This window comes from Erigeron canadensis, chromosome 8 (genome assembly GCF_010389155.1).
Source record: "Erigeron canadensis isolate Cc75 chromosome 8, C_canadensis_v1, whole genome shotgun sequence".
NCBI lineage: Eukaryota > Viridiplantae > Streptophyta > Magnoliopsida > Asterales > Asteraceae > Erigeron > Erigeron canadensis.
The window spans coordinates 34,729,865-34,757,815 of NC_057768.1; the positions used below are offsets into that span (position 1 = coordinate 34,729,865).

Genomic DNA, 27,951 nt, shown 5'->3' on the forward strand with positions numbered 1-27,951 from the left:
CAACCGTCTTAGAAATGTAGTAAATAAGTTTCTCAAATTTTATCTAAGTTCTTGACATGTTTTAGACTTAAGATATGTGCTCACATGAAGGTCAATTTGATCTTAAACCTTGAATTATAAGACTAGTTTATGGTTTATTATGATAAAATACTAGGTTTCGAGTCATAAACGATCGTATTTATGAAAGTTCTAGTCCGAAAATATTCACAAATAGTCCCTACATTTATTAAGTTCATTTAATATTGAAAAACTATAAATAGAATAACTTAGAGAGAGAAACTCATTCCTTCATATTCTTCATCTCACCTCTCTCTCTCTAAAACACACACTTGCAGCCACCATAAACACACACAAAAATCACCTTTTGATTTTGGGTTGTTAAACCAAAATTATTGATACTTTTAGCTTCCTTGTGATAATCAAAACATATTTCTAGCATCAAATTTCAGGTAACAACAACAAATTTTGAGTTTTTTTTTTTATCAAATTAAAAGTGTACGTTTTCAAGTTTATGTTCTTGATGATTTGGTCCAATTTTGATATGAAAAACGTGTTAATAGTTAATGGGTTTATGTCTAAATGTGTTTAGTAACATTTTTATGAACAAATTTGGGTCATAACATGCTTTGATCTACAAAACCCATTTTTGAAAATGAGGGAAAACTTGTTCTTGATGTGCCACACCTTGTTCATGTTATAGATGGTCTTGAAATCGTTAAAAGTGTTAATGGTTAGTGTTATTATGTATATATGTGCTAGTTTGATGTTCTAACAAGTCCCGGAATCGATCTAGACCTTCGTATTATGATCATTTGTTGTTTCAGCCCGTCTTGTATGTGGGACGATCTCAGTGGGACGATCTTGGTCCCCAAGATCGTCCTGGGCAGCCTATTGATACCATGAGTTTGCTCGTTCGATCTTGTGTGGTGTTGTGATGTATTGGAACGTTTAATGGGTAATCGATCCTTTGGATTGGTTTAGCTCAAACACTTGTTCATAAAACGATCTTGTATACTTGTCCTCATACTTGGAAGCTAGGACGGTATTGGCTAGGGTCTGCTAGGACGACCTTGAGTTCTTAAGCCCTAATACGATCTTGGATCCTTGATACACTTGAAACGATCTAGACGTAGAGACACCTAGGACGATCTTGTACATCAAAACAATGAGACGATTTTGACCTAGCCTAAGGTTAGTAGGACGGTCTTGAACTAGGGTCTGCTAGGACGATCTTGTAGCTTAAGGCTAGGACGATCTTGCACCAGAAACAATAGGACGATCTTGAAGCTCATCCAAAGGGACGATCTTGAAACCCTAACCCTAAAATGACTTTGTGAAATTCAAAAACAACACGAACTAGTTCTCGAACATACTACACTTAATCATTTAACACCAAACCAAGTTCATAACATCATTATCTTCCGATTAAAAACATTAAAGGCTACTTATTAACATCGAGCTAGTTCAAGAGTCGATCTAAAACAACGTACAAAGTGCAAACCCTAATTGAGTACGCTTAAGGCAATGTTCTATCTAAATCATTAAAGTACGAATTCAATAAACAACTAAATTAAGTTCTAAGGCTAAAGTTCATTACTAAAGTCATGTTCAACTCATTAACACGATAAGTATTTAGGTGTGAGTTCAAAGACGTTCATTTCGAGTCTAGTTCATGTATTTAAAGTGCATTTAAAACACTTTTGAGTCAAGATGTTCAAAGAATCTTCAACGGACCAAATCATCAGTTCATCAAGGACAAGTCAGTGAATAAGTAATCACAAGAACTAATACATGTATTCATCTATGCTCAATGACTTGTGATTAGGTTGACATCAAGACATACTTGGATTCAAATAGATATATCTTACTTATATCTGTGCTTGTTCTATGTGCTTGTAAACTACGCTGTACCGGACCACTGTGAGTCTTCGTAGCCCCTTTTTCTATTATTTATGTTTTGGGGTGAAAGGAATACTACATATGCTTTTATGTATGCCATAACTGTTTCATTATGCTATGGTTGTTTGACTACTTTGTGACATATTAGCCGGTCATGTGGATGACTGTGAGTGCTCGATTGATACATATTAGCCGGTCATGTGGATGACTGTGAGTGCTCGATTGATACATATTAGCCGGTCATGTGGATGAATGTGAGTGCTATTACTTTTGCAAACTGATATGTAATTCATTAACAACTACGGAATTTGCAAATTTCATACGAAACTATGAAAGGAGAAAAATCTGCCTTTTCAGAAAGATTTATAAGGTATAGCTTTATGTATAGTTTTAGATATTAGATATTACATTATTTACTGATATTCTTATATTATTAGTTTGAAGATCTAAATTAATATATTACTATATTAATAATATTATAAATATACGGGAGTAATAGTTAAAATTTGGTTGCCAAAATTTGGGATTTGTATACATATGCAATTGATATAATACCCATGATATAAAAAAATTGATTTAATATTGCTATTTTAATATTTCATAGATTGTTACTTTGATCAAAAATATGCACATTAGACTATTATTATATTGATATTTTATAATAGTTTTTATTAGTATATATAAATGATAATAAAAAATAAATATTGTGAGGAAAAACATGGAGATGTCACATAGAAAAAATCATATGTGGCAATGTTTAATAATAGTTTTGAAGTGAAGTGGATGTCTTTAAAACGTCAGGATAATAAGATATATATATATATATATAACAGACTATACAAATTAGTAATGTATTAGTTGTGATAAAATATCAAAACAAATGGTACAATTATTATTTCCCTATAGAAAAATAATCATGTCATTATAGAAAAACGAATCAAAATCCTTTAAATTGAAATTTATAGAATTGTTAATCATCAATCACAAAGTAGTAAATGCAAATTTGGATCCACGGCTAACCGAAAATAATAACACGTTATTTTCTTTCACCTCACAATCTTTTGGATTCAACAAATTGATATAACTTTAGAAAATCTTCTTAGAAAATTTATTTCTCATACGACATTTGATCCCAAAACAATCATTTTCTCTAACTACCCAAGATGTTTACGTAAGAAAGTTTCTGAATTGAAACTTTTTATTAGCAAACATGATGTTTACCATTAAGTCATTTTGGCATTGGTTCTCTAATTAACTCCTTAAATATGTTTTTTTTTCATTTATCAATGACAGAAATCTAGATTCTATAAATGATAAAATATGATGCTAATCACATAAACTCAATGGTTGATCAATTAAGGTTCTATATATGACATTTGATATATGTATGTGGAGTCAAATGAGGAAATATGATATTAATTAAACATTAGTTCATGTTGAATCTTACACCATTAGGCATTTGAATTTTATGTCGCCAACAATGTGACATGATATATGAACAAACTTTCAAACATCAGACTATGCCTATATCAATCATAAAATAGAATCAAGAGTATTAATATGTAAATGTCTTGGCCGTATCCAATCAATTTCTCTACACCATTTATACATACGTGGATCGTTTGAAGCTTCTATCAAATTCAAATTTATTTTATCTCTTATAAAGCATATTATTTTTTCTCCACATTTTAGCACGAGTAATCAAAATGTCTAAATTACCCGGTATCATACCCTAGACCTACTGCTTAAAAAGAGTACAATAACTAACTCTTCCAATAAGTAGTTTTTGCTCTTTTTTCCTTCATTAATCTCTATAGGTTATACGAAAACTGTCTGTAAGATGTAAACATAAAAACAATACAAACAATAATGTCTATAATTAAAAACCTCCTATTAATTTATTGATCCATTTCATAATAACTAAAATGTATGACTATTGTTTTAAGACTATGCGATTGATCTAGAGGCTCTGCATTATTTTCCTCAAATGCTAGATTTCACTTTTCCAATGGTATGATTATAATATCTTAATTTAATTGATTCATTTCATAAAAACTGAAATGTATAACTATAATTCGAGGACTATGCTATTGATTTAGAGGCTTTAGTTTCCCCAGAAACCAGATTTTACTTTTCTAATAGTGCGATTATAAGATCTCAATTCAGGGTATAAGAATTTTAGGTTGTAATGTATTATACTAAGTGAACAACCCCATATAGACTTGACCATTTTATATATATATATATATATATATACTTGGAAGATATAGACCATTTTCCGCTCAAAAATCAAAGTTTACCATTTTGAAAAGTAATAAATGCAACATTATTAATATGTTGATATAAGTCTGATGTATGATTTTCAGGTTCCAAAAAAATCTAACGAAGTCTCAACAAAAAGTTAGTGAAAATGACAGAAGCTGACGGTCGTTGTGTCTGCAAATACCGTTAACATCGACCATCAAGTTGGCAAAGACCATTAACATCAATTTCGTATATTTTAACACTTTAAACAATCATTAACTCTAAACGATTTGGGCGTGGACCGTTAGGCTAACCGCCCACTCTTGGCCTAAGGGTGAGGCACTCCCCCCACCCCTCCCTGCTTTTGCTCATCCTCCTCGCCCGCTTCCTAATTGCACGGAATGCTTCCCCGCCACTCCCCGCCCCTCTTTATTTATTTATGTATTTTAAAACTATTTTTCATTAAATTAAATTAGAAGTAAAAAATATTTTTTCATAAAATTAAATTAAAAGTTAATACAAATTACTAAATTAAAAAAAGACCAAAATTAAAACCTTTAAACCAATCTAAAGTAGTTGTAATACTACAAATAACTATAATAATAATAGTAATACTAATTTATACAAAACAAAAAGAAAAAAACCAACTAATTTAATAAATAGTTTAAACTTCGGGGTGTAAAATTTAAATATATAACACTTTTTATCTTTTTGAAATATTGGGCGGCTGCTTCTTCTTCAACACACACACCTGCACCACTTTTATCTCTAATATTTATTAAAACAGAAATTTTAAATAGCAACATAAAATAATCTTGACCCTCCATTAAATTTTCATCTTTATTTACCGCTTTTAGATCATATTGCTTAAGTCATATTTGAGTAAGCTTTTAAACAAAGACAATATTAGTCCTCCAGCTTAAGATAAATTGCTTAAAATAAAACACAATATTAATTATACTTTTTTTCTATCTATCTAACTTTTTATTTATCAAATTTTTTTCAGAATGATAATATTCATCTTATTGTATTCTTAACAATTCGATTCTTTTTCTTAAGCCTTTTCAATCGTGAGCTCATGTCACAAAAGTATCTTCAAAAGTATATTTACAGATGAGAATTTTTATAGTTTGGAGATTGATATTCTAAAACTATATAGTTTTGTGTATGATGATTGGATAATGTTATGAAAGTTGTCAATAGAATCATGATCTCGTGTTATATATAAATTTTGTATATATGTTACTTAGTGTAATTTGCTCCAAGGATTGACTAATATATATTTACTTTATAATATTAAAATACAAGATATTTACAAATTTTTTTGAAAACTATGTTACATATATACTTGAAGGTGATCAAAGAAAAATTATAATGTTGATGGAATTTATCTTTACTGCATTATAAAACATTTGTTTCCTCCAAATTTTCTCAACTTTTCAACAATTCACATCTACTAATGCATAATGTACAATACATCTATATACATCTCAATCACTCATTTTTTCCTCTCTTCAAATTTCAACCACTCATTTTTTTTCTGTTCACCATAAATCATTTTATTCTTTTAATTCATTCAAAATCTTTTATTCCAAAAACCGTACATCAATAAATTATAAAAATTATATAGGTATTATTAAAATTTCATGTTTTTTCATTAGAGATGTCATTCGCTATATTTTTGACGAATTTTTAAATCCGAGGGCGGAGCACGTAGGCTAAAACATTTGGCTATCACAATCTATGACATATCACCTTCTATAATCTATCACACTCTATGACCTATCACCCCACCATCTTACCGCTGCAACGCGCGAGTACATTGTCTCGTAGTTTTTTCAAAGCAAATGAAGATGTAGAAAGATATTTATGTTTTCATTATTAGTTTGTGTAATTGTTTTTATTTTATTTTTTTCCAATTTTTTAAACCTCTAATATTTTTTTCTATTATGTCAAATTTTTATATTTATAAATATATATTTTTATATGGTTCTCTCGCGTTTTACACGTGTTATAATCTAGTGTATATATATAAAATAATATATATATATATATATATATATATCAATGCAATGCAAAAATTATTAAAAGAAAAAAGAAAAAACCACAGTAACGGTCGAAAAACGGATAGTTAGGTGGTGAGAGACCCGGGGACGACCTTTCCTACTCTTCTTCCCACCCAACTGGTACTTATTCGCTACTTATGACACTCTGTACACCCTAAATTATGTTGACGATATATTAACTTAAAAAAATACATTTGTGTAAAATAATGATAGATATTCATTAAATTCTAAGATTGCTATTTATAGGGTAAAAATATAAAAATTGTAATTGTTGTTGTGTATACACAAATCGGGTAGAAACAAGGTTCGTGGTGAACACGTGAAACAAGATTATTCTTATTGGAGTGAATTTTACCCTAAATAAATAAATCTGACCGTCGATCTTAAATTTCACTGCAAACCAAATCGAGCCATGACATACAATCCTACGTGTCATTTTTCCATTGGCTATCTCAACGTGTCGCTCGATTTAATTGGTCACACCAACTCAACACAACTTCTTTCTCTCAGATCTCAATATATATCCCATCCATAAATTCAAGTTTAAAAGCACACAAACACAGTCTCCTTTTCTCTCATTTTTTTAGATGCTTCTCCTCTAGATCAACCAATCGATACATACACAGATCGATAGATACCGATTAAGCCTATAGATACAGATAGAAGCATCATGAAGATGAGTTCGTTGAATTTATGTTGTTTTCTGCTGATCGGCTGTTTGATTTCACAGATTTATGCTTCTTCTGACGCTGTAAGTTAACCTAATTTGGTTTTGTATTATAGATCTGTAATTATATCTGAATTTTAAGTTTAATTTGTAACTGATGTATATATATATATATACATATATATTGTGTAGATATTTTATGAGTCGTTTGATGAACCGTTCGAGGGGAGCTGGATCGTGTCCGAGAAGGAGGAATATTCCGGTATGATCTGTTAATTCCGATCTGTTTATTTTCTGTATGTATTTTTTTGTATCTATAGGTTTTAGTTAGGGTTTAAGTGGACATTTGAACTGGTTTGAATTTAATATGACTTCTAGCTTGTTGTTTAGGAGGTGCAGCTTTGTACTTTACATTAGCACTAAGCACTTGCTTGTAATTTTAGGTTTGACTTATATATTATAATGTATGTATATATATATGTGTGTATATATATATACATACACACACAGGCACACAGTTACACACATGTGTATTATATATTGTGTTTATTTTATATACATATACGTAGATGTCTATATGTCTAGAAAATCGACTAGTGTATTGGCTTTGCAGTGGTTTTAATGTTTTTGGCTTAGCTTTGAGATTGATGCGAAGTTGATTCAGTTTTGTTGCTAAGTTTACTAACGAATGCTTTGACATTGTATGATATTAGTTGTATGATCAATGAATGATTAATCGTTGTATTTAATGGCGATTTGTTTGATGGTGAACTTAAATTGGTGTTACTGAGACGTGTCATACAGTTATTTTCCTTCTTAGACTTTAGTTTGATGCGGCTAACGTTTTAGGAAGATATAGTTTTATTTGAACAACTATTAATTGACCCCAGACCATCAATATTGTGGATACTTAAAATATATTTTTTCAACAAATAAAGTATCACGAACATCACCCATGGTATGGTGGTTCTCCTGATCCTGGCTTGCATTCTTGCGGATATATTATATTTCACGTAACAAACATATGCCTTCACTTTTGTACTAATAAGTTTTTATTTTTGAAGTTTACAGCTGAATGCATGCATGCTTTTATGTAGTCTTGCAATTATACTGGGCTTTGCAAATCTATGCGTTTTCTTGAGTATGACTCATATATGTCTCAGGATAATCTTCTATATCTCTTTGTATTGTACTATTGTATGTATTTGCCATGGAATGACTAATTGTATGGAAACTGTGAATGTTTTTCTGTGCTGAAATTGTCTGATTAAGAAGATTTCTGAGGCGTAATTAAATCATTTGTGGTCTTTAGGTGTATGGAAACACTCAAAGAGCGAGGGACATGAAGATTTTGGGCTTCTTGTGAGCGAGAAGGCTAGAAAGCACGCAATTGTCAAGGAGCTAGAAAAACCTGTTGTGCTCAAGGATGGCACAATTGTTCTCCAATTTGAAGTTCGTCTTCAGAATGGTCTTGAGTGTGGTGGTGCATATTTGAAATATCTTCGACCACAAGAGGCTGGCTGGACTGCCAAGGGATTTGATAACGACTCACCTTACTCCATTATGTTTGGCCCTGACAAATGTGGTGCTACAAACAAGGTTCACTTTATCTTCAAACACAAGAACCCGAAAAGTGGAGAGTATGTTGAGCACCATCTCAAATTCCCCCCATCTGTACCTTCAGATAAATTGACTCATGTGTACACTGCCATTTTAAAGCCAGACAATGAGGTCATCATAATGGTTGATGGTGAAGAGAAAAAGAAGGCTAATTTCTTATCCTCTGATGACTTTGAACCAGCACTTATCCCTCCAAAAACTATTCCCGACCCAGAAGATCAAAAACCCGAAGATTGGGATGAGCGTGCTCAAATCCCTGACCCAGAAGCCAAAAAGCCTGAGGATTGGGATGAGGATGCACCTATGGAGATCTTGGATGAGGAAGCTGAGAAACCTGAAGGCTGGCTAGAAGATGAGCCTGAGGAAGTTGATGACCCTGAGGCAGTGAAGCCTGAGGATTGGGATGATGAAGAGGATGGTGAATGGGAAGCTCCTAAAATCGACAACCCAAAATGCGAGTCTGCACCTGGCTGTGGAGAATGGAGGAGACCATTGAAAAGGAACCCAGCTTACAAGGGTAAATGGAGTGCTCCTCTTATTGAAAACCCGGCTTACAAGGGTATCTGGGAGCCACGCCAGATCCCTAACCCTGATTACTTTGAACTCGAGAGCCCCGACTTCGAGCCAATCGCGGCTATTGGTATTGAGATCTGGACAATGCAAGATGGTATCTTGTTTGACAACATTTTGATAACAAATGACGAGAAAACAGCATTGACCATCAGGGAGACTACATGGAAGCCAAAGTTTAAGTTGGAAGAAGATAAACAAAAGGCAGAAGAACAGTCAGCTGGTTTAGATGGTCTCAAGGGAATCCAGGTACTTGCTGTAATAAGAGAAATACCGTAATGTTCTTTTCCCTGGCTCCAGTAGAATTTTCTAATTGTATTACTTGATATTTTTGCAGAAAGCTGTGTTTGATGTCCTTTACAAGATTGCGAATCTACCTTTCTTGGGCGACCACCAGGAAAAGATCATGGTAAATCATTGTACATTACAATAGTTAAATCCAAAGAAAAGTGTTGTATTGTTCTCTTATGTATTAAAAACTTGTTTGCTGTTATCATAGGAACTTATTGAGAAGGCGGAAAAGCAACCAAACATCACAATTGGCGTCATAGTTTCTATTGCTGTTGTGATCTTTAGCATTTTGTTGAAGTTGCTGTTTGGTGGGAAGAAAGCGGTAAGTAGCAAACCATGCCTAATTCTTTCCTCCTTAGAGCTGGCAAGATAAACTAGATTGCTTGTCTATACGAGTGTGTTATACTAGTCTGTTTATACAGATCCGGGACGGGTTGCCCTCCAAAACACGTTTTTTGTCAAAAAAATTTAAATAATTGATGCATTAATTATGATTTCAGTAATAACTTGATTTGTTGAATAAAACAATTATAGGAGGTTGTCTAAGTTTGATATATATTTGATGCAAATGTATAAAATTGAGCTGGTCGGTATAAAATCAGCCTGGTTCAATCTCAATACATCAATTTGATAAAATCTCAATATACGTCACATTTCTGAAACTTGTTAATGATTTTACAGAAGAAGGCGGTGACTGTGGCTCCACAAAAGGAGGACGAAGGTGAGGCCTCCAACACCGCGGCAGCAGCAGAAGGTGAAGAGGAAGAAAAGAAAGAAGAGCAGAATGACCCCCCACGTAGAAGGACAAGACGTGACAACTGATTGTTGAAGATTAAGGAGTGCAATTGTTGAAGTCGGTGAGATTAGGTTCATATCTGGTAAAATCTAGTGTTTAGTGGTTATTCTCATCTAATTACATGTTTCTATATCTTCTTTTTTTTGGTTAAAATACATTTGAAGTTTTTGTCGTTTAGAACGAAACGAAAAGCTTGTATGACGTTGTAAATGAGAGATTTTTAATCTAGAGCCAGGGTGTGTTCCAGTTTGGTTTTCCTTGTCTCTGTTGTAGTGAATGATCTATTTCTTCTTATTATTGGTTGCATGTAAAAAAGTATGGCTATAAGAATGGGACATCAAATGTGTAACTTCAGTTTAGTGCTACATTACATGCCAAACGCTAATCGGCGAAGGGTCAGGCGGATTTGAGTATGTTAAAACTTACCGCATATGGTTTTGTTTTATCATTTATTGTCTATAATTATAACAGAGGCGGGCTATCATCTCATAGCATAGGTTTGCGTTTCCCAGAAATATAAATTTTATTGAATTCAAAGTACCAAGTGCCCAGTGTGGAACTTTTGCGTTGTCGTTGCATTGTCCAAAACACACCTCCCTCTATCGTGTGCAAACTTAGACTTATCTTTCCTCTCTACATATGGATAAAAGTTGATGGACATGAATCAATTCTATCCAAAGCCTCTCGGGAAGGAGCAAAGCCAATCCCAAGATAGTGTGCTTTACAGGGTCTTCTTGTCCAGGTGTGGTTACATACTTCTAAAATAATAGATGACAATGACCTCCCCTGAGCACTGAGCAAGGCACACTTTTCATTGGTCTGATAGAAACATTGATGCGCTCCTGGGTCGGGATATATATAAAAATCCCTCCCCTTTTCATTCGCCCTTCGTCCTTTTTTGTCCGTTACTCCTAAGACACCGTCAGGTCACCATTTTTTAGATTAGTTCAACTATTCCCATGGATATGGTAAATGAAAGTGATAGAACCTTAAACCATTTTTTTTTTTAATATCAACTTTTATTCACAAAACCCACCGCCAAGTGTAGGCCGTTCAAAAAACTATACATCATTTAAGTTACATCAATCTATCCAAGCAATATTGTTATCTCTTGATCTATTTCTATACCAAAGGAACCCAGGCGTCTAAATGTCTTGCATGATTTTTTCGGTTCAAACATCCTTTCCTGTGAATCTTTTATTATTTCTTGCTTTCCAAATTTCCCAACTAGCCATCCCTATTATTCCTTTTATGATCTTCTGCACTTTGCTTCCTAATCTCGTGTGAGCTTCCATCAGCCCTTGAACAGAGAAGCAGCAAGTCTCGCACCACTCACTGAACCTTTGCCAAATTACTGTCCTGTTTGGGAAGGGTGGTCTCCAAGTACAAGGTATAAAACCCCAAAGAGATGATAATAATTTAATATTCACCCTCCGAAACTAAAATAGAAGATATAAATAAACTTCAATAGCTACAGCAATTGTCCCTAAATTACAGCTACTGATTTACCCACTAGCCGTGTCTTTCGGTAACTGTTTTGACACAGCCTTGGAATCGCATCAGAAAGGCCAGATTCATTTAACTTATCTACCTGCTGTGATAAAAGACTGAAGAAAACTACAACATGAGAGATATTTGGATCAAAGTTTAACCCAAACATTCTTAACATACAAAAGCAGACAAAAAAAAATCCGACTTGGACCTAACGATGATTCAAAGACGTGCTATACATGAGTGACAAGTTACGTCGTTTCTTCAAGTTCAACCCTTTATACATCATTATCAGTTTGTCACCTACAACTTAGCAAAGATTACATGCACGAATACATGCATATTTGGTCAATTTTGGAAATGCAACTCCCCAAACAACTCAGTCTGTTACTGTAGTTATAGATCCATAATACCGGGCAGAACGATGGATGGACAAAATTAAAATTTCAAGGCATAAATCAAACTCAAAAATGATATTCAAAAACTTCATCCACGAATGGCGTGATGACCGTTGGTTTCATCAACCGCAAGTCCGCAACTATGAAAAAATATGAAAAATTGAAAACTTTTAGATAGAAGGCTAAATTAGTCATTTTAGTGTTCTTAAAAATTCAAAATCTAAGAGAACCTTCAAATGCTTCATAAATGAGTATCGAACTACCAATATAGATATAGATATAGATACATATAGCATCAAAAGAGACCTAGATATGGGACATGTAGCAACAAAGCTAAACTCCCCGCTACAACAAGCACAAAGGAATAGACACACAGAATATGATACATTAACCTTTAAGAATCCTTGGAGGAATCATTGCCTTGGGTGGATTTGGGATCGCATCATCTGGACCAAGATTGTCTATAGGTGGTCGCTGTTTATGATGATTGGTGACACTTTGGTATGCCATAGTCAATGCCAGCGCCTACAATATCAACAACGTCGTTAGTTTTTTTATCAGTGTAGCACGTACACATCCGTATATATTTTTTTACACTATTCTGTGGTAGATCAGCACACTCCATAACCTAGATCATAGACTTTATAAGTAAATGGGTTGGTACTGAGACAACTGCTTATTACAGAATTGGTAAAAATAAGAAAATGATGACCACTCAGACCAACCTCTTCCCTTCATTGGTTTAGACTTCAGAAATAATAAGTGAATATGTTTTTTTTTGAGAAATAGTTGGATTCCATTGTTTGAAGATGAAACTCAACAAGCAATTGAAAATCAAAAAAGGCATAGAGAACTTACTATGTGATCATGGTCAGGAGGAGCATAAATGCCTGTTGTCACAGTAGTCTTTCTTCGAGTGTCATTGGTAGGTGGATCCTGGATCTTTTTAAAACCAACAGGAACAACCATTACTGGCATCCCAACAAGATTACCGACACAAACTTTTTCCCAATCTGTTACGTTTCCCACGAATGCATCGACCGTAAAACCATCCCCTACTTCTTGAATTAGCTTTCCACGTGCTCTTTGCGCCTTTTTACCATTGGTCATGGATATTAGGTACAAACAACATATATGAAAGATGAGTTCATGGATAATGGGTCAATTCATGTTCTACCATATTGCTAACGGGTCAACTGGGTAAATATAAAAAGACACATAAAACGACAATGAGTTGCACGGTCATACAGTTCTTTTAAACATCTTTCAAGTCGTTAAGCCATTTTTTTTTAACTTAGGAAACAAATAAAGTAACTGTTTGCAACGTAGCCCAACCCGATAAGTCTTACTCTTGACCCACAATTAAACATCTAACTTTTACATAAACCCATTTTGACCTGTCACTCGACCTGCCCATTTTGCCACTTCTAGTAGATGATGTACCTGCACGTAATCTACAGCTGGTATGATGCGTGCACGATGAAGTTCTGTCGGCCACTGATCTTGGGCCTCAAACTCATCGTCTTTCCCAGACCTTTGCCAGTTGTCAAAGTGAGCAAGCATGTCAACATCCATTGTGAAATTTAATATACCTTGAGCAGATTTGACAGTATAATTGAGCTTAAACGGTACCATTTTAACACCCTTAGATATAAGAACATCAACAACCTATCAATCCAACATTACCAAAAACCCATCATTTGCAACTCATTTTAGTGTTATTGATGCAAAGACTATTAGAAACAGAAAGAAGTAACATCGAATACTACTCTTCTATATGTCAATACTCTCACCTCCATCTCAGCATCATCAAGATATCCAACAGTAAGTTTCGTGATGTCCACAGAAAACGGGTCTTCAACAAAAATCTTTCTTGATGCCATGTCATCTGGATCCTTACCACGTATTAGGTCTAGAACAATCGCACAATCAACAGCACTTCTACATAAAGGACCAAGTTTGTCCTTTTCAAGATGTAAATATCTCATCAGTGATGGAACATATAGGTGAAAATTTTGACCCATTTAGGGGTCAATGAGTATACTTAGGGTTTACTCTATTTTTTTTTTCCCTTTTTACTCGGTAAACCAGTGTTTCTTCACAGTTTTACTATATCTAAAATGATAACGGGTAAAACAATTCGAATTCAAAAGCTTCCGAATTCATTTATAGTTGAGGTTACGCATTTTAATTTTTATATTATCATAAACGGAAACTCGGAAAGACAAGAAAACTCTCAATATTTATCCCACACCAACACACATCTACCTGCTCTTAAATTTGCCTACCCGTTTTGCCTTGTTATTGCAATCAACATCCCCCATTCGTCCACATATAACAAAATATAAAGCTACAAGAAAAAAGAATCACTACTACCAAGCTCTCAGACAAGCTCAGTACACCGGTTCGACCAACAGCTCCAAAAGTTGGCCTTAATGCAGTCACACCACATCGTGCAGCGGGATAAGTTATTGAACCAGCTGTTTCAGAGCCAATTGCAAAAGGAACCAAACCTGCCGAGGTGCAGGCAGCAGGACCAGCAGATGATCCAGTAGTAAACTCCTCAATGTTCCATGGGTTTCTGGTTCGACCCCCGAACCAGATATCATCATATGCCAATGACCCTGTAACCAGTTTCCCCACCAGAACTGCCCCTGCAGACTTCAACCTGCATGCACATATACACCAAAGACAGCAACTCGGATCATGTACGACAAAATAAAACACCATGTGGTACAATTGAGCCCCTACCTTTTATAAACCCAAGCCTCGATGTCAAGGACTTGATTTTTAAATGTAGTCGAACCCCAAGTGGTTTTATATTCAGGAACCGAAATGATGTCCTTTAGCCCATATGGTATTCCATGAAGAGGACCTGTCCTTTGAAAACAAACTTGTTCAAAACCTAGTTCTCAGAAATGATAAAAGTATACATATTGAATCCCTTTAACTTTGAAGTAGTTGATTCACATTACGTTTCATCTCCAATGGGTCGGGCAATAGTTACTACATTAAGCCTTCTAAGCAATAATATTCCATAACATTACTAATACTAATTATACTACATATAATTATTCAATTCATATTCGACACACTGGTATCTAAAAAAAACTGGGTAAAAGTTTGGACTAGAACTCTCTCATGTAATGGTGACCCAACGAGAAAAAAATCACACGAAAAATTACTGAGTTTGACCCGTTAAATAAGCCACCGTTTTTCATATCCAACAAATGATACTAGAATTTTTTTCCCACAGTGCACATTGTAGCAAGTCTTTTTGGTCATTTTGTGCTGTACCTAAGTCGACACCTTGTGCAAGTAGTTGATCAGCCTGTTCTGCCTGCTTGTGCGCAAGATCTTCAGTGATGGTAATAACCGCTTCCAACACTGGATTGTACCTGATGGATTATCAAAGCACAAATGAAGCAGTATTTTCCCAATGCGAGTTCAGTTTGATAACTATTCGGATGTTCTACTGCGTGAAATTACCTTTTTAGCCTCTTTAAAAAGATCTCAACAAGCTCCACTGAAGAGACTTGTTTTGTTCTTATAAGGTGGCCTAGTTCAAGAATCTACCATCCCACAAATTCCACAAAACCAGAAATGAGAAACACGCTTAGCATCATATAATGCAGCCAAATGGATATACTAAAGTGATGAGAAACTTACAGACATGAAAGCAATATCTTCTTCATTTTTAGGCCTCGTAACATCAGTAGCTGAGGGATAACTAAATCTCTTAGTGTCATCCTGTGCTTCTTCGTGTTTCCACTTGGAATGAAAAACTAATGGAGAATGGTAACGTAATCCCCCATTGATGGTAGCGACTGCTTTCCTATTCGCTTTCATAATAGGAATATTGAGCTCTTCGGCACCCTTCTTGATTTCAAGCATCTGAATTCGACAAAATAGTAGATGTTTTATATAAGAAATAACTAGAAAATCTATATAACATAGACTAATCCACCAACTGACTTTAACAGAACGATATAATTACCTTCGAGTCATTGAAGAATCCTGCATCCAACATACTGAAAGCACGTTTAAGACGTGAAGCATCATCTGCTTTTTTGGAGCTTTTCTCATGATGGCTAGACAAATCAGGACTCACACTGTCCTGATTGAAAGATGAGCACATTTAGAGAGACGTGTAAAAATAATATTATAACTGCAGTCAGTCAGCGTTGTAGCCACCTACTGGATTTATTTGTTACCTGGACATAATGGTCCTAGAAAGACTTGGAACTTTCGGAAACAACATTTTTCCGGTTTTATTATATGTACTCACCTGCTTTGCAAACGTTAGAGTAGAGTAACGCATCTTGTTTCAAAACCAAAATAAATGTTGTATAAAGATAGGCATACACGTTCTTTTTTCTACCAAAAACTGGTCATTTTCAGCAAAAATATCTTAGCGAGACAAAGGACACTGCATATATGTGGCTAATTCACTGACAAACGGTACATTGCAAACTCTACAAGATCAAATCCAACACCATCACACGAAATGTAATACTGTATAATACTATAACAAAACCATTGATTTACATTACACGGTTCACAATACATGATATTTAGTGATGTTGATGCACTGAAAAAAGAGTATAAAATAACTAATCTGATTGATCTAATCAGTATCTCTGTAACTACTAAACTTGTTGATGCACTTAAAGGTGCCAATCACTTTTATCCGATATGTAATTGTAAAACCTACTTTAAAATCCCTAAAACTATCCTTTCAAGTAGTCTAAGGGGTGAGTTAGAGAATATGGAGGATGGAGAAAACAACTCCTCCCTTAGATGCCTTTTGTTTTAACTAGTAAATTTTGAGTCCCGCAACAATTTTCGCTTTGAAATGGTTGTGTTGTTTTCTATGTAGTCAATTTCGGTGGTATACCAGTGGTATACCGGTGGTATTTCAGTTTTCGGTCCTCCACTTATACCAGTAAAGATTTTTGTCAAAAATTTCGGTACCGAGATTTTCGGTGAAATTTACCGAAATCTCACCGAAATCGGTGAAATTTCGGTCCAAATTTCGGTGGTATACCAGTTTTTCAGATTTTTTTATATTTTTTATTAAATTATTTTTGTCTAAACTGACAAACAACATAAGAAACACTAAATTTTTCAAGCATTAACACTAATCTATCAAAAATTGACACTTTTAAGCTTGACTTTGATATTTAGATTGAGTATTAACTTAATATAATTGCTATTTGTGTGTATAATTGCAATCTTTTTGGTATATATATAATTAGATATAATATTTTTTATAATATTATGATTACCGAAATACCACTGAAATAATCGATATTTCAAATACCAGTCCTTGACCGAAACACCGAAATTTTGGTCCTTAACTACTTAGGTTGTTTTATGTACTTGCGTTAAACCTCCAACCGCCTAATTAAAAATCATTCTGTCACGGATAAACTTTTTTCAAATGTATATTCATTTAATGTCAAAACCACATTAGCTTCCGTCTGAGCATTCCGAAGTTTCAAATATTGTGATTAAATTTTGTTACTTATGATATGTAGTTATACATGTTAGCTTCAAACTTTTTGCATATGAAATAGATACTTATTTAAAGCAATACCACAAACGCATCTAAAAGTTTATAGTATGGAATACATATATTTAATATGCACAAAGAAAAAGGTCGAATGAAAGTTTTCAATATATCAGTCAAAACCACATATAAGAAAGTGTGCAAAAACCAAATAAGGTACATAACATTATGGGATATGACCATCAAAAAATTGTGATATACTCTTTGGAAAACTCAAACAGAAAAAAAATGTGAAAAAAACCAATAAGTAGCCCGTAATAGAAAGCTCAAACATGATGCGATGTGACAAACTCCAAATAATGGTAATGATACGGGATATAGCCACAAAAAAGTTGCAATATATTGTTTGAGAACTCAAAAGGAAAAAAAAGTATGCAAAAAACCAATAAATAACCCGTAATAAAAAGATCGGACGGGATACGATTTGGCAAAATTTTACAGGCTGTTACGTGGACGAATAGTAACTCGCCACGCAGGCGAGTACTTTTCATCCGTTCATTCCCCTTAATATTATGTATAATAGGAAACTAGAGACTTTAAGGTTTAGTTATTTGGGTCATGGACTTTCCATGTTTGGGCCTAAATAAAGCCCATGATTCAATAAGGCTCGGGTCATGTTTATGTTTGGACTTTGTCAGAAGCCTTCATGGAGCAGAAGTGCTCAAGTTAGGAGGCTTCGTCATAGGAACCTCTATGGAGCAGCCGTTCTAAAGTCCAAAGACTTCATGAGGAGCCTCCATTGACCAGCAATGCTCAAGTCCGGAGGCTATATGAGGGATGGAGCCTAGTAGCCTCCACAAGGTAGAATAGATATATTAATCCTAAGCGATTAGGGAGGTGCTACACCACTAAGCCTCCCAACTTAGCGTTGCATTGCGAGTAATGGAGCATTAGGCTTTTAGGTTATCTCTCCATTCAAATCCAGGATGCTTCGTCAAGACCCTCCATGGAGGGTCTATGTTCAATTCTGGAGGGAGCCTACTTGAAGTAGTTGTACGTATTCAAGTCAGGAGGCTACGTTAGGAGCTTCCATGCACCATTTATGTTTAACTTCGAAGTCTTATGTAAGAAGCAGCCTCAATTGTATTCAACTATGGAGGCTTCGTCAGTGATGGAGCCTTGTAGCCTCCATCGGGTAGGAAAAATGTTACTATTCCTAAGTCATTAGAAAGGTGGTACACTATTACTAAGTTAATGTAATAAAGGGACAAAGTCACTAGACTTATAAACAGGTTTAGAGGTAACGGAGTATAAACCGCGATATCTTGCACCCAAATTGTAGGCTTAAAGGTTGTGGTTCATAATATTGAAGCCCAGGCAGCCAATAACCACAATCGTTGAGTCACCCCATAACATATATATGAGTGAGTTCCCACATCCCACATTAAACCCACAGTTATCAACTTTTGTCAAAAACTAGGCGGTTTTAAATGTGGCTTAGTAGCACAAAAAAAAAATTTAACAAGTCTTGTAACCGTGGGACTTATTATTATAAGAGAAGCAAAACTCATGACATCTACCGACCCAAAAGATTTATATAGATATATATTATACGGTAAAAGTTAATTTATGGACACTTCTCAATCATTCATTTTTCACCATCTCCGAGCACCACCACCACCACCCTCATCTCCGACCACAACCATGATCCTCCGGCGACGTCGACTACTGCCACCACGACTTACACATGTGTAAGTTATACAACCACCATCACCATCAACACCACCACCACCATCATCATCTCCGACCACCACCATGATCTTCCGACGACGCCACCACCGACACCACGAATTACAGATGTGTAACTTACATGTCCCTAATAATCCCTAATTTTAAGATGTCCTTAAATTAACCCACCCTATATTATAAAGTATATTATACGGAGTGTATATATATATATATGTTGAAAAAGAGAAATGTAAGCTTACCATGTTACTCCTTGAGTACAGTCGAAGGACGATATATTATGTTGTTGTTGTGGAGTAGTAGTAAAAGATGATGATGGACTACACACCAAAAACATACTACTTATGATGACGATGACAAACAACAACCCAGATACGCCACGTGTCCACCGGTAACGACACCTAAGGGCCATGTTTCCCTGCCACGTGGTTATCGAAGGTGATTACACATACACACTTACACTTCCACTTCCACTTTTATTTGTTTCGATCGATAAACAGGACGGGATCGATGTTTCTATTTTTTCCGCTCAGATTCAAGAAAATGTTTCATACGTTGTTTATTTTTTTTTCTTTTATATATTTGTTTAGACTTTAGATCCATTGCCGTCTTGGTGGACTGACTTTATCTATTCTTTGTTATCACTTCTTTATTTCATTTTTTTAATCATGATTTGAATTTTCTATCTCCATACGTTGCGTTAATAATAAGCTCTACAATCCCTATATAATTTTTTTATATATACTTTCAAGAACATCGTAATTTTATTCTTTTAGGTCATTAAAAATTGTAAAAATTGTCTCATTCATTTTTGAAACTTGATTGATCATAAATGGTGTTATATTTGGTCATTGGCCGGAGATAACAAAAAATAATTGTTTTACTACTTGAAAAGAATGTTAATCTGCTAACCGACAAACAAAGGGAAAAAAAAATGAAATGACGTCAGTTTTTAAAAGCGTTTGGGTTTATGAGGGAGGTTATGAAAACCACAATTTTATGGCGGTAAAAAGTATTAAAAACCAAATTAAAAAAAAATGTATATACTAAAACCATAAAATTAAAAAGAGAACAAAAGAAAAAACAAAAAAAAATACGAAAACCAAATGAAAATTTATTAAAAAAAAAAGACAAGTGGTACATGTAAAAAAGGTATAAAAACCAAATGTTTAAAAAATACAAACGAATATATAATCCAACAAAGAAAACAAAAAAAATGGATAAGAAGCAAAATTATAGCATTAAAACTTACAAAAGAACCAAATGTAAAGTGTTCAAAAAGATATAAAAAAAACAAATGTTAAATAAGATTTTAAAAGAATCCCACAAATTATATAAGGTTAGAAATAATAAAAAGCAAATAGGAGGGGTAGAAAAGAAAAACAAGAAAATATGAGGGAGCAGAAAAGAATAGAGAAAAAAAAGGGGGAAAAAAAAACAAAAAGAAGAGGGTGCAAAGTGTAAAACAACAAAAAATTTTATAAAAAAAAGGGGGAAAAAAAAACAAAAAGAAGAGGGTGCAAAGTGTAAAACAACAAAAAATTTTATAAAAAAAAAACAAGAAGGGAAGGGGGGAGGGTTTTGAACCCGTGACCTCCCACTCAGAAGGGCAACACTCAAACGACTGGACCAAGCATAAATTCTGTTTTATATTTGGCAAATCATATATTCATGTGTAAACGGAAGAAGATAACAAAAAACCACTGTTTAAGTAGGTTATAATATAATGACATGTTTATCATTCGAGGTGACATGGAGTTGTACAATTCAGGTAACATTACTTATGTGACATTTACTTAAAAATGACCTGTAAAGATGTTTCAAGGTGTTATACTGTATAATAATGTGAAAAATGCATGTTTAATGAGATATAACTCAAAAAAGTGATATACGATCACCACAAATGTCATTAAAATTTAAATAGTTATGAGTCTGTAACAACTAGAATAATAGCCACATCATCATAGTCAACAGAATTTGAAAACTGAATGACTTTTATGAGATAATTTTACTACTTTAATCGACCTAGAAGGAAATAAAAATGTACGTTGACCTAAATGGGATAAGCAGAAAAGTTCATAAGGGTTTTAGACGGAAAAAAAAACAAAAACCATTGATAATATATTATAATAGCTGATAAAAGTTATATCAATGAAATATAAAATTAAAACTTATTCTATTTATATACTCATATTTTATATCAAGTGTTAGTATAACGTAAACAAAAATATATAAAATTAAATAAAAGACTAAAAAAACTAAAACAAAATATTTATAATGAGACGGAAATAGTACATAGGGATCGAAATACACAGGCAATTACCAAGTTTATCCTAGCAAAACTTTGGTTTACTACACGTAGGCCAACGACAATAATTATAAAGTTTATTTTTCGACGTATTATTTTTAAACATTATTATGTTAGATTAAAAATATGAAGGACATTGTAACCCATCTTATAAACACTTTTTATCTTTAAAAATGAAATTTACGGTTCAATTCCTAACAAAAAACGTAATTGAACACCTTTTTCTCTTTTCAAAATGAAAAAGTACTTCGTGTCATGTTTACATTCTACAAACTATGACACCGAATATTTATTCTGTATTCTGATATTTCAATTTTGAATTAAAAGCCCAAGTTCCATGGGGAATAGAACCATAAGTAGATGAGAAGTTTTGCTTATGGGTTTATCCAAAAATCAGGAAACTTTTCATGATTGTTTCCAACCAAATTTCACAACATCCTACAAGTAATTATATAAATGCACCAATATAACTCAAAATCTTGCAATTTTCAATCAAATAGATGCAACCAACATATATATTACAAGGCTGTATACATACAGTTACTAATCCTAAAATCTTATACCTATTAACAGTGTCACAAAATGTAATAATAAATTGAACGAATAAGCTATGATGTCTAGAGCAACTCTTGTTGTTTTGTAATGCACAACAAAAGGTCACGAGATATATATGAAGTCCAAACACATTTTATTTATTGACATTTATATTGTCTAATAAAGTTAGAAATTCTCCTTATGAAAGTCAAATTTTGTAGATGTCTTGTGAGAAAAGTCAGAAGCAAGTTGTTTCAACTCTTTGACTGGCGCTGGTGCTCCACAATAGAATACCCCTACATAATTTTTGTCAAAAAGCGCGTTAGAAAAATATGACATTTTTATAGTAAGTTTACGTATATGTTTTGATCGGTGTATATATACGTTGATCAAAACAAGTATTATGGAATAAGATAAAAAGATACTTACCAATACGTTGACCAGTGTGAGTAAGAGCGATACGCTTATAAACGCTCCTCCAGTTGGGCTTTGCAAAATGAGATTTGACTCGAGTACCCGAGACAACGTCGACGCCATTTTTGGCATGATTTAGTGACTGAAGCATGGTGATCAAAGCAGACCGAGCATCACCTTCTTCATAAACACTTGTGCAATAATTATGCATCTCTATCACACCGTCCTGATCTGTTTCTGCAACCTCATTCATAACACCTTTGAACCACTCAAATGAGCCTTGTTCTCTTGTGACCCAATAGAAGTAAGCTTTTGTTGTGTTGAAGTTGTTGGAGGTGTTCTTCTTTGATAGCAGCGAAGGTGGAGGCAATGAGGTGTTGCCGCCACTTTCCAAGGCCCCCTCTTCTTCTTGTTTGGTTTTCATGTTGTTCACGATGTCTTTGACGATACTAATCATAGGGGTTGCTCCAATGCCTAATCCCACTAGCAACACCACATCGTATTTCTTGTAGTCTTGCGCCGGTGCACCATATGGCCCGTCAATTAGTACTTTTGGGAAACTGTTGAAATATTTGTTCAAAATAGTTACGAATTCTGTCGGGTGTTTTATATATGATCAATCATGATATTCTTGTTGTATTGTAATTATAACAAAAAATCAATCACTTACTTTGGGTTGTCCCCCTGGAAATCGGCTCTTAGCAGTCCACTTTTGCCATTAACGGGTGGTTGACATACCTGAAAACAACCCAATTTGGTTTAGCTTATAGAGTCAAGAGTCAAGACATCTTAAAAACTTTTGAACCAAGAAAACATACCTGGGAGAAGACGGTTTTTAGTTGCCTGGTCCAATCACCAAGTGTTCGAATATGCACACTTAGATAGTCATCTCCAGGTGCAGAAGTTATTGAAAATGGATGCCTGAACAATTGTGAAATCAGTATATACTTTTATATGATATTCTTATGGTAAAAATAGTGTTTTTTTATGCACGGGACATACCATTCGAATGGGGAAACCGCCTTGCAGTTCACAAACATGTATTGCCCACTTTTGTATTTAAATCCTTGGGGCTTCGACATGTGAAGTGCCAACACGTTTCCAGGGTAAACAGCCACCTACATAAGAAGAAAATAAAGGCAGTGAAAAACTACACGAATCACAAATAATAGTAGATTTTACTATTTCAACATGTCAATTAAATATCTTAAGAAACGGTCCGGGTTGAAAGTGTACTTTTCAACTTTTGATGCATCCTAAATCTTTTTTTATCAAAAAATTGAGTTATCGTTGAAATAACATAACTCTTGTTATCAAATTGATACTCGCTAACTAGAAATATGATGATAAATGTCAAGGGTCAGCCCAAAATGCTACTCGTACTTAATATTGACCCGTTACCCAACCTGCCAATTTCCAAGGCCTCAACAAAATTCAAAAGAATTAAAGCCATATGGTGATAATTACCTTCAACATCGTAACTGGCTTGACACTAGACCTTAAAGCCCTGGTCAATCTCTCGCAGGCATAAAGCAACATTGGAACCGCCAAGTACATCCAAGTCTGCCATTACCAAAACAAAAACCGAAAAACTTCAGTTCTATGTTCCCGAAACATTCATAAAAATCTTACAAAGTTACTACTCACCGTTTTCTTGTACCATTCCTTCGAGAGGTAAATTTTGATACTGTGGACTATGAGCATAGCATAAACGATCACAAAAAGGTGATGGGAGTACCAAAAGGCATTAAAGCCTGTAAACCTTTTTAGAGGTTTGGGTAAGTTGAGTCTACCACGCCTTAGCCATGGCGTTGCCAATGTAAAAGCTATTGCCATTAGAACAATCATTACGATCCCGGTCCATCCAGCAGGTTCCTTCACAAAATGCCAATAGCTACCGGGTTGCTCCCCAAAATATTGTTCCATTGGCTCATACTCCTCCTCTGTTGCACTAAGAAGTCGAGGGAAATCACATGCTAAATGCGATATAGCGTGTAAGCCGACTCCAATTGTGATTCCAACAGCAATAACCTGGTAATACACATAAAAGTATAAAATGTCATTTAATTTACAAACAAGATAAATACTGGAACTTTTTGGAAGAAATCCATAAACTTTGGGTATAAGCACATGGATAAAAGTTTGTAATCTACTGTTAATACCCATAAGATTGAGGATCGAGATGCTTACTTTGTGAAAGTTCAGATTATCATCAAACGGTACCGCGACACCAAGTTTTGTCTTGTTTCTAAGCCAAGTGATGGTGTTCCGGCAGACAGGTAACAAAATTATAGCCATGTTTAACTTAAGTGTCTCTGCTGCGCCTTTGGCAATACAAACACACTCTCCCATTACATCATAGGCTGCCCGATTCTTATACTGAATATACTTATAAGCAAACAAACCAGCCATCACTCCAATCCAAAGTGTAAGCACCCAAATTCTTTGCCAATTATCATCGAAAAAGTACTTCAAACCATCATAACCGCGTTGTATAATGTTCCTACCGCTCTCATTTCTAAGTTTTTTGCTCAACGCTACACTTAGATTTTTGCTTTCTCCTCTTACTGTTTGTGTAGGGGATTGCAACAGAAGTGCCTCCAAGTTTTCAATCTGTTTTCCAGAATGCAAAATTTTAAGTTGACTATATCTTTTTTTTTTTTTAAAACCAAAAGATCCTAGATGTGATTAATAAAGTTGTACCATGATATAACCGAGATTGTCTGGGTCCAATTCTTCCATGATCAATGCCGCATACTCATCTGCTTGTTTTTGAATATTCGATAACTTGTTTGCCGAAGCACTCAAGGTGATAATCTGAAATATATATGTAAACTTTAAGTATTAGATATGATCAAAAGTTGTTATTAGAATAATTATCTACAGTCTAATTGTCTAAGAGGTTATAAACATCTTAAATGTTAAATATGCTACAAACAATTATTACATATAGCTCAACTTGTATCCAATTTTACCTCTCGGACTTCATCTTCACTGATCCGGCCATCGGCATCTTTATCAACCCTGCATATATGTACTTGAATTAGTAAAAGTGTACTTGAACTTGGATCAACTAAGTATCATGATATATAACAAAAAGGACTTTTTATAGCAATTACTCACATATCAAAGAACGTTTGAAGCCTTGAATCAAAACTTTGATCAACAATTTGGTCCCAAAACTCTTTTAGTTGTTGTTTGTTTATCAAGTCACCTGTGATATTCCGTCTTCGACTAAGTGCATCAAACAATTCCCCCGCAAAATCCTTTGAATCTTTGTTCATCCCTACAATGATTTTCAAAACAAAAATAAGCACAACTTAACTTAAAATATGCATTTAAAATTGTTTAGATTGCATACATTATCTACTACTTATTTCAGAACTAATAAACACTTTTCACTAAACAATCTTATTGCAACTAATATAATAAATTCCAATATGCAACTCTGTTTAAGGAAAAATTAATTAGATACATTCATACACATATCAAAGAAGCGAATTCATATCAATTAATAAGCAAGTTTTACCTATGCACTCTCCGAAAAGTGCGCGTGGAAGTAACCCGGTGGTGTTTTTAGTAAGTTCATCAAACCGGGCTTCAAGGGCGGCCCAAGCGGCCGCCCCATCGGTTTTACTAATAAACTTCAATCCTTTCAAAGCATGCGTCGCGGCGGACTTCGTCCTGTCATACGGACCAGCCGTAGGCCGTCGTTGAAACGACGTAAGCTTCCTCAACTCTTCCGACACTTGTCTGATTCTCGCCGAAGCATTTCTAACCACCGTCGTCCCTAACGACGCCCTTTTCTCCAACCCTCTAGTCAACAAAGTCAACTCCTGGTCTTCCACGTCAGCTCCACCAGCTGTTTTCACGCTGTGAACCGCCACGGTGTCATCACCAACATCCAACGTGATCTCTACATAATCTTCATTATTGTTTCTAGAATTCATACTTCCACTAGCACTGCTGACGTCATCGGGGATATTGAACCTTGCACTTTTACGTGTACCGCGTTTGTTTAACGGTCCACTAAATGCTTTCCTGTCAGCACCGTAAACCTCCGTGTCGGAATGTCGGTTTATTTCCGGCAGCCCATCTCCGGCACCCATTTTTTGCATTTGCATTAAACTAGCTTGGATCAGGATTATAAATCTTAAAACTATATACTACTTACTATATATGGAAGTTGTATTAATTAGGTGATGAAAAGTGTATGTATATGATATAAGATATCGAAGAAGATTTGGGGATGGAAAGAATTGAAGTATGAAAGATTTTGAAAAATGAAAAAGGTTATAAATAATGGGGGGTTTGTTTTTTGGGTCTATAAAAGGCAGCCTATATATGCGTGTTATATGTTTGGTGAACAAGAACAAGAGAAGAAAGGAATGAATGAATGAATTTATCGGTAGTGTGTGTATGAGAATGAGTCAACGATGTTGACCAAAGCACTTTGATCATGTCAAGTTGACAATGTTTTACATAACGGTAATTAATTAATTTGGGATTTGTAAACAAAAAAAAAAGCATTTTTTGGATGATTAATTAATGATTTGTAGAGGACCTAAATTTGTTTGTACTATGGTATGATTGAAAGTTCATAATATTAATAGTTAGTTAAAGATGGCTAATTTTGGTATAATATGATAGAAGTCAAATAAGAACGGCTAATGTTCTGTTAAAATTTATTTTAGCTTTTAGATTATGTATAGTATGAGAGTAAAGAGAAAAAGGTTTTTTTTTTTTTTAAGAATAACTTAAAATGTATTTTTTGGTTGTTTTTGATTTTATAGTATTTGTTATTTGGTTGTTTCGATGGCTTTCAGTTGCTAACTTTGTCTTTAATTTTCATAATCAATATTAAGTACATGCGTTTTATTTTGATGACGATTCGAAAAATTTAAGTGTTGGAATATTGGTTTTACTCTCCGACGATGGTATCATACTATCATTTTCTTTTGACATAAAGAATTAACATGTGGATGTTTAACGTGTATAATATATATTTATAAGTCGATTTCAATCAATTAATGCATCCTTTCTTTTTCTTGACAACTGTTTGAGCAGCAAACATAATCTAGTATGAATACTCGGCTAGGGGTTTATCCATGGACAGATAGTTGAGACTTTATACATGGTTTATTTTCGATTTCTTGAAGATAGTTTCAAGTTAATTAAGGTTGTGTATGAACATAGACGGCTCTATCATGTATAGGGGCTAAGCAATCGCTTTAGGCCCTAAAAATCTAAAATCTCAATTTTTTATATAGTAGGCTTAGTGTTTGAACTTTGAGTTAAGTATCATTATATGATTTTCATTGCAGTAACACGTTTATTGGGTTATACATCAACATCTATACGTTTTTTTTAATAGTAGTTCAACATAAGTTGAGGT

General features: G+C 34.3%; 3 protein-coding genes across 3 annotated transcripts; 1 reads left to right on the forward strand and 2 right to left on the reverse strand.

Moving 5' to 3' along the window:
- Nucleotides 1-6,750: 6,750 nt before the first annotated feature.
- Nucleotides 6,751-10,410, forward strand: LOC122610041 (calnexin homolog). Its single transcript, XM_043783019.1, has 6 exons — nt 6,751-6,960; nt 7,069-7,138; nt 8,189-9,315; nt 9,404-9,475; nt 9,566-9,679; nt 10,039-10,410. The coding sequence occupies exons 1-6, from the start codon at nt 6,880-6,882 to the stop codon at nt 10,177-10,179; spliced, it is 1,605 nt and encodes a 534-aa protein (XP_043638954.1). The 5' UTR covers nt 6,751-6,879; the 3' UTR covers nt 10,180-10,410.
- Nucleotides 10,411-12,237: 1,827 nt separating this feature from the next.
- LOC122580024 (glutamyl-tRNA(Gln) amidotransferase subunit A) lies at nt 12,238-19,779 on the reverse strand. Its single transcript, XM_043752294.1, has 11 exons — nt 19,543-19,779; nt 16,040-16,154; nt 15,712-15,936; nt 15,532-15,614; nt 15,340-15,440; nt 14,794-14,917; nt 14,419-14,710; nt 13,836-14,006; nt 13,486-13,710; nt 12,901-13,134; nt 12,238-12,567 (listed from the first exon to the last, which is right to left on the reverse strand). The coding sequence occupies exons 1-11, from the start codon at nt 19,710-19,712 to the stop codon at nt 12,430-12,432; spliced, it is 1,878 nt and encodes a 625-aa protein (XP_043608229.1). The 5' UTR covers nt 19,713-19,779; the 3' UTR covers nt 12,238-12,429.
- Nucleotides 19,780-22,275: 2,496 nt separating this feature from the next.
- On the reverse strand, nt 22,276-26,880 carry LOC122609896 (respiratory burst oxidase homolog protein C-like). Its single transcript, XM_043782847.1, has 12 exons — nt 26,086-26,880; nt 25,680-25,842; nt 25,532-25,580; nt 25,260-25,373; nt 24,747-25,169; nt 24,204-24,587; nt 24,024-24,119; nt 23,559-23,674; nt 23,375-23,477; nt 23,227-23,294; nt 22,572-23,116; nt 22,276-22,438 (listed from the first exon to the last, which is right to left on the reverse strand). The coding sequence occupies exons 1-12, from the start codon at nt 26,678-26,680 to the stop codon at nt 22,329-22,331; spliced, it is 2,766 nt and encodes a 921-aa protein (XP_043638782.1). The 5' UTR covers nt 26,681-26,880; the 3' UTR covers nt 22,276-22,328.
- Nucleotides 26,881-27,951: the final 1,071 nt, after the last annotated feature.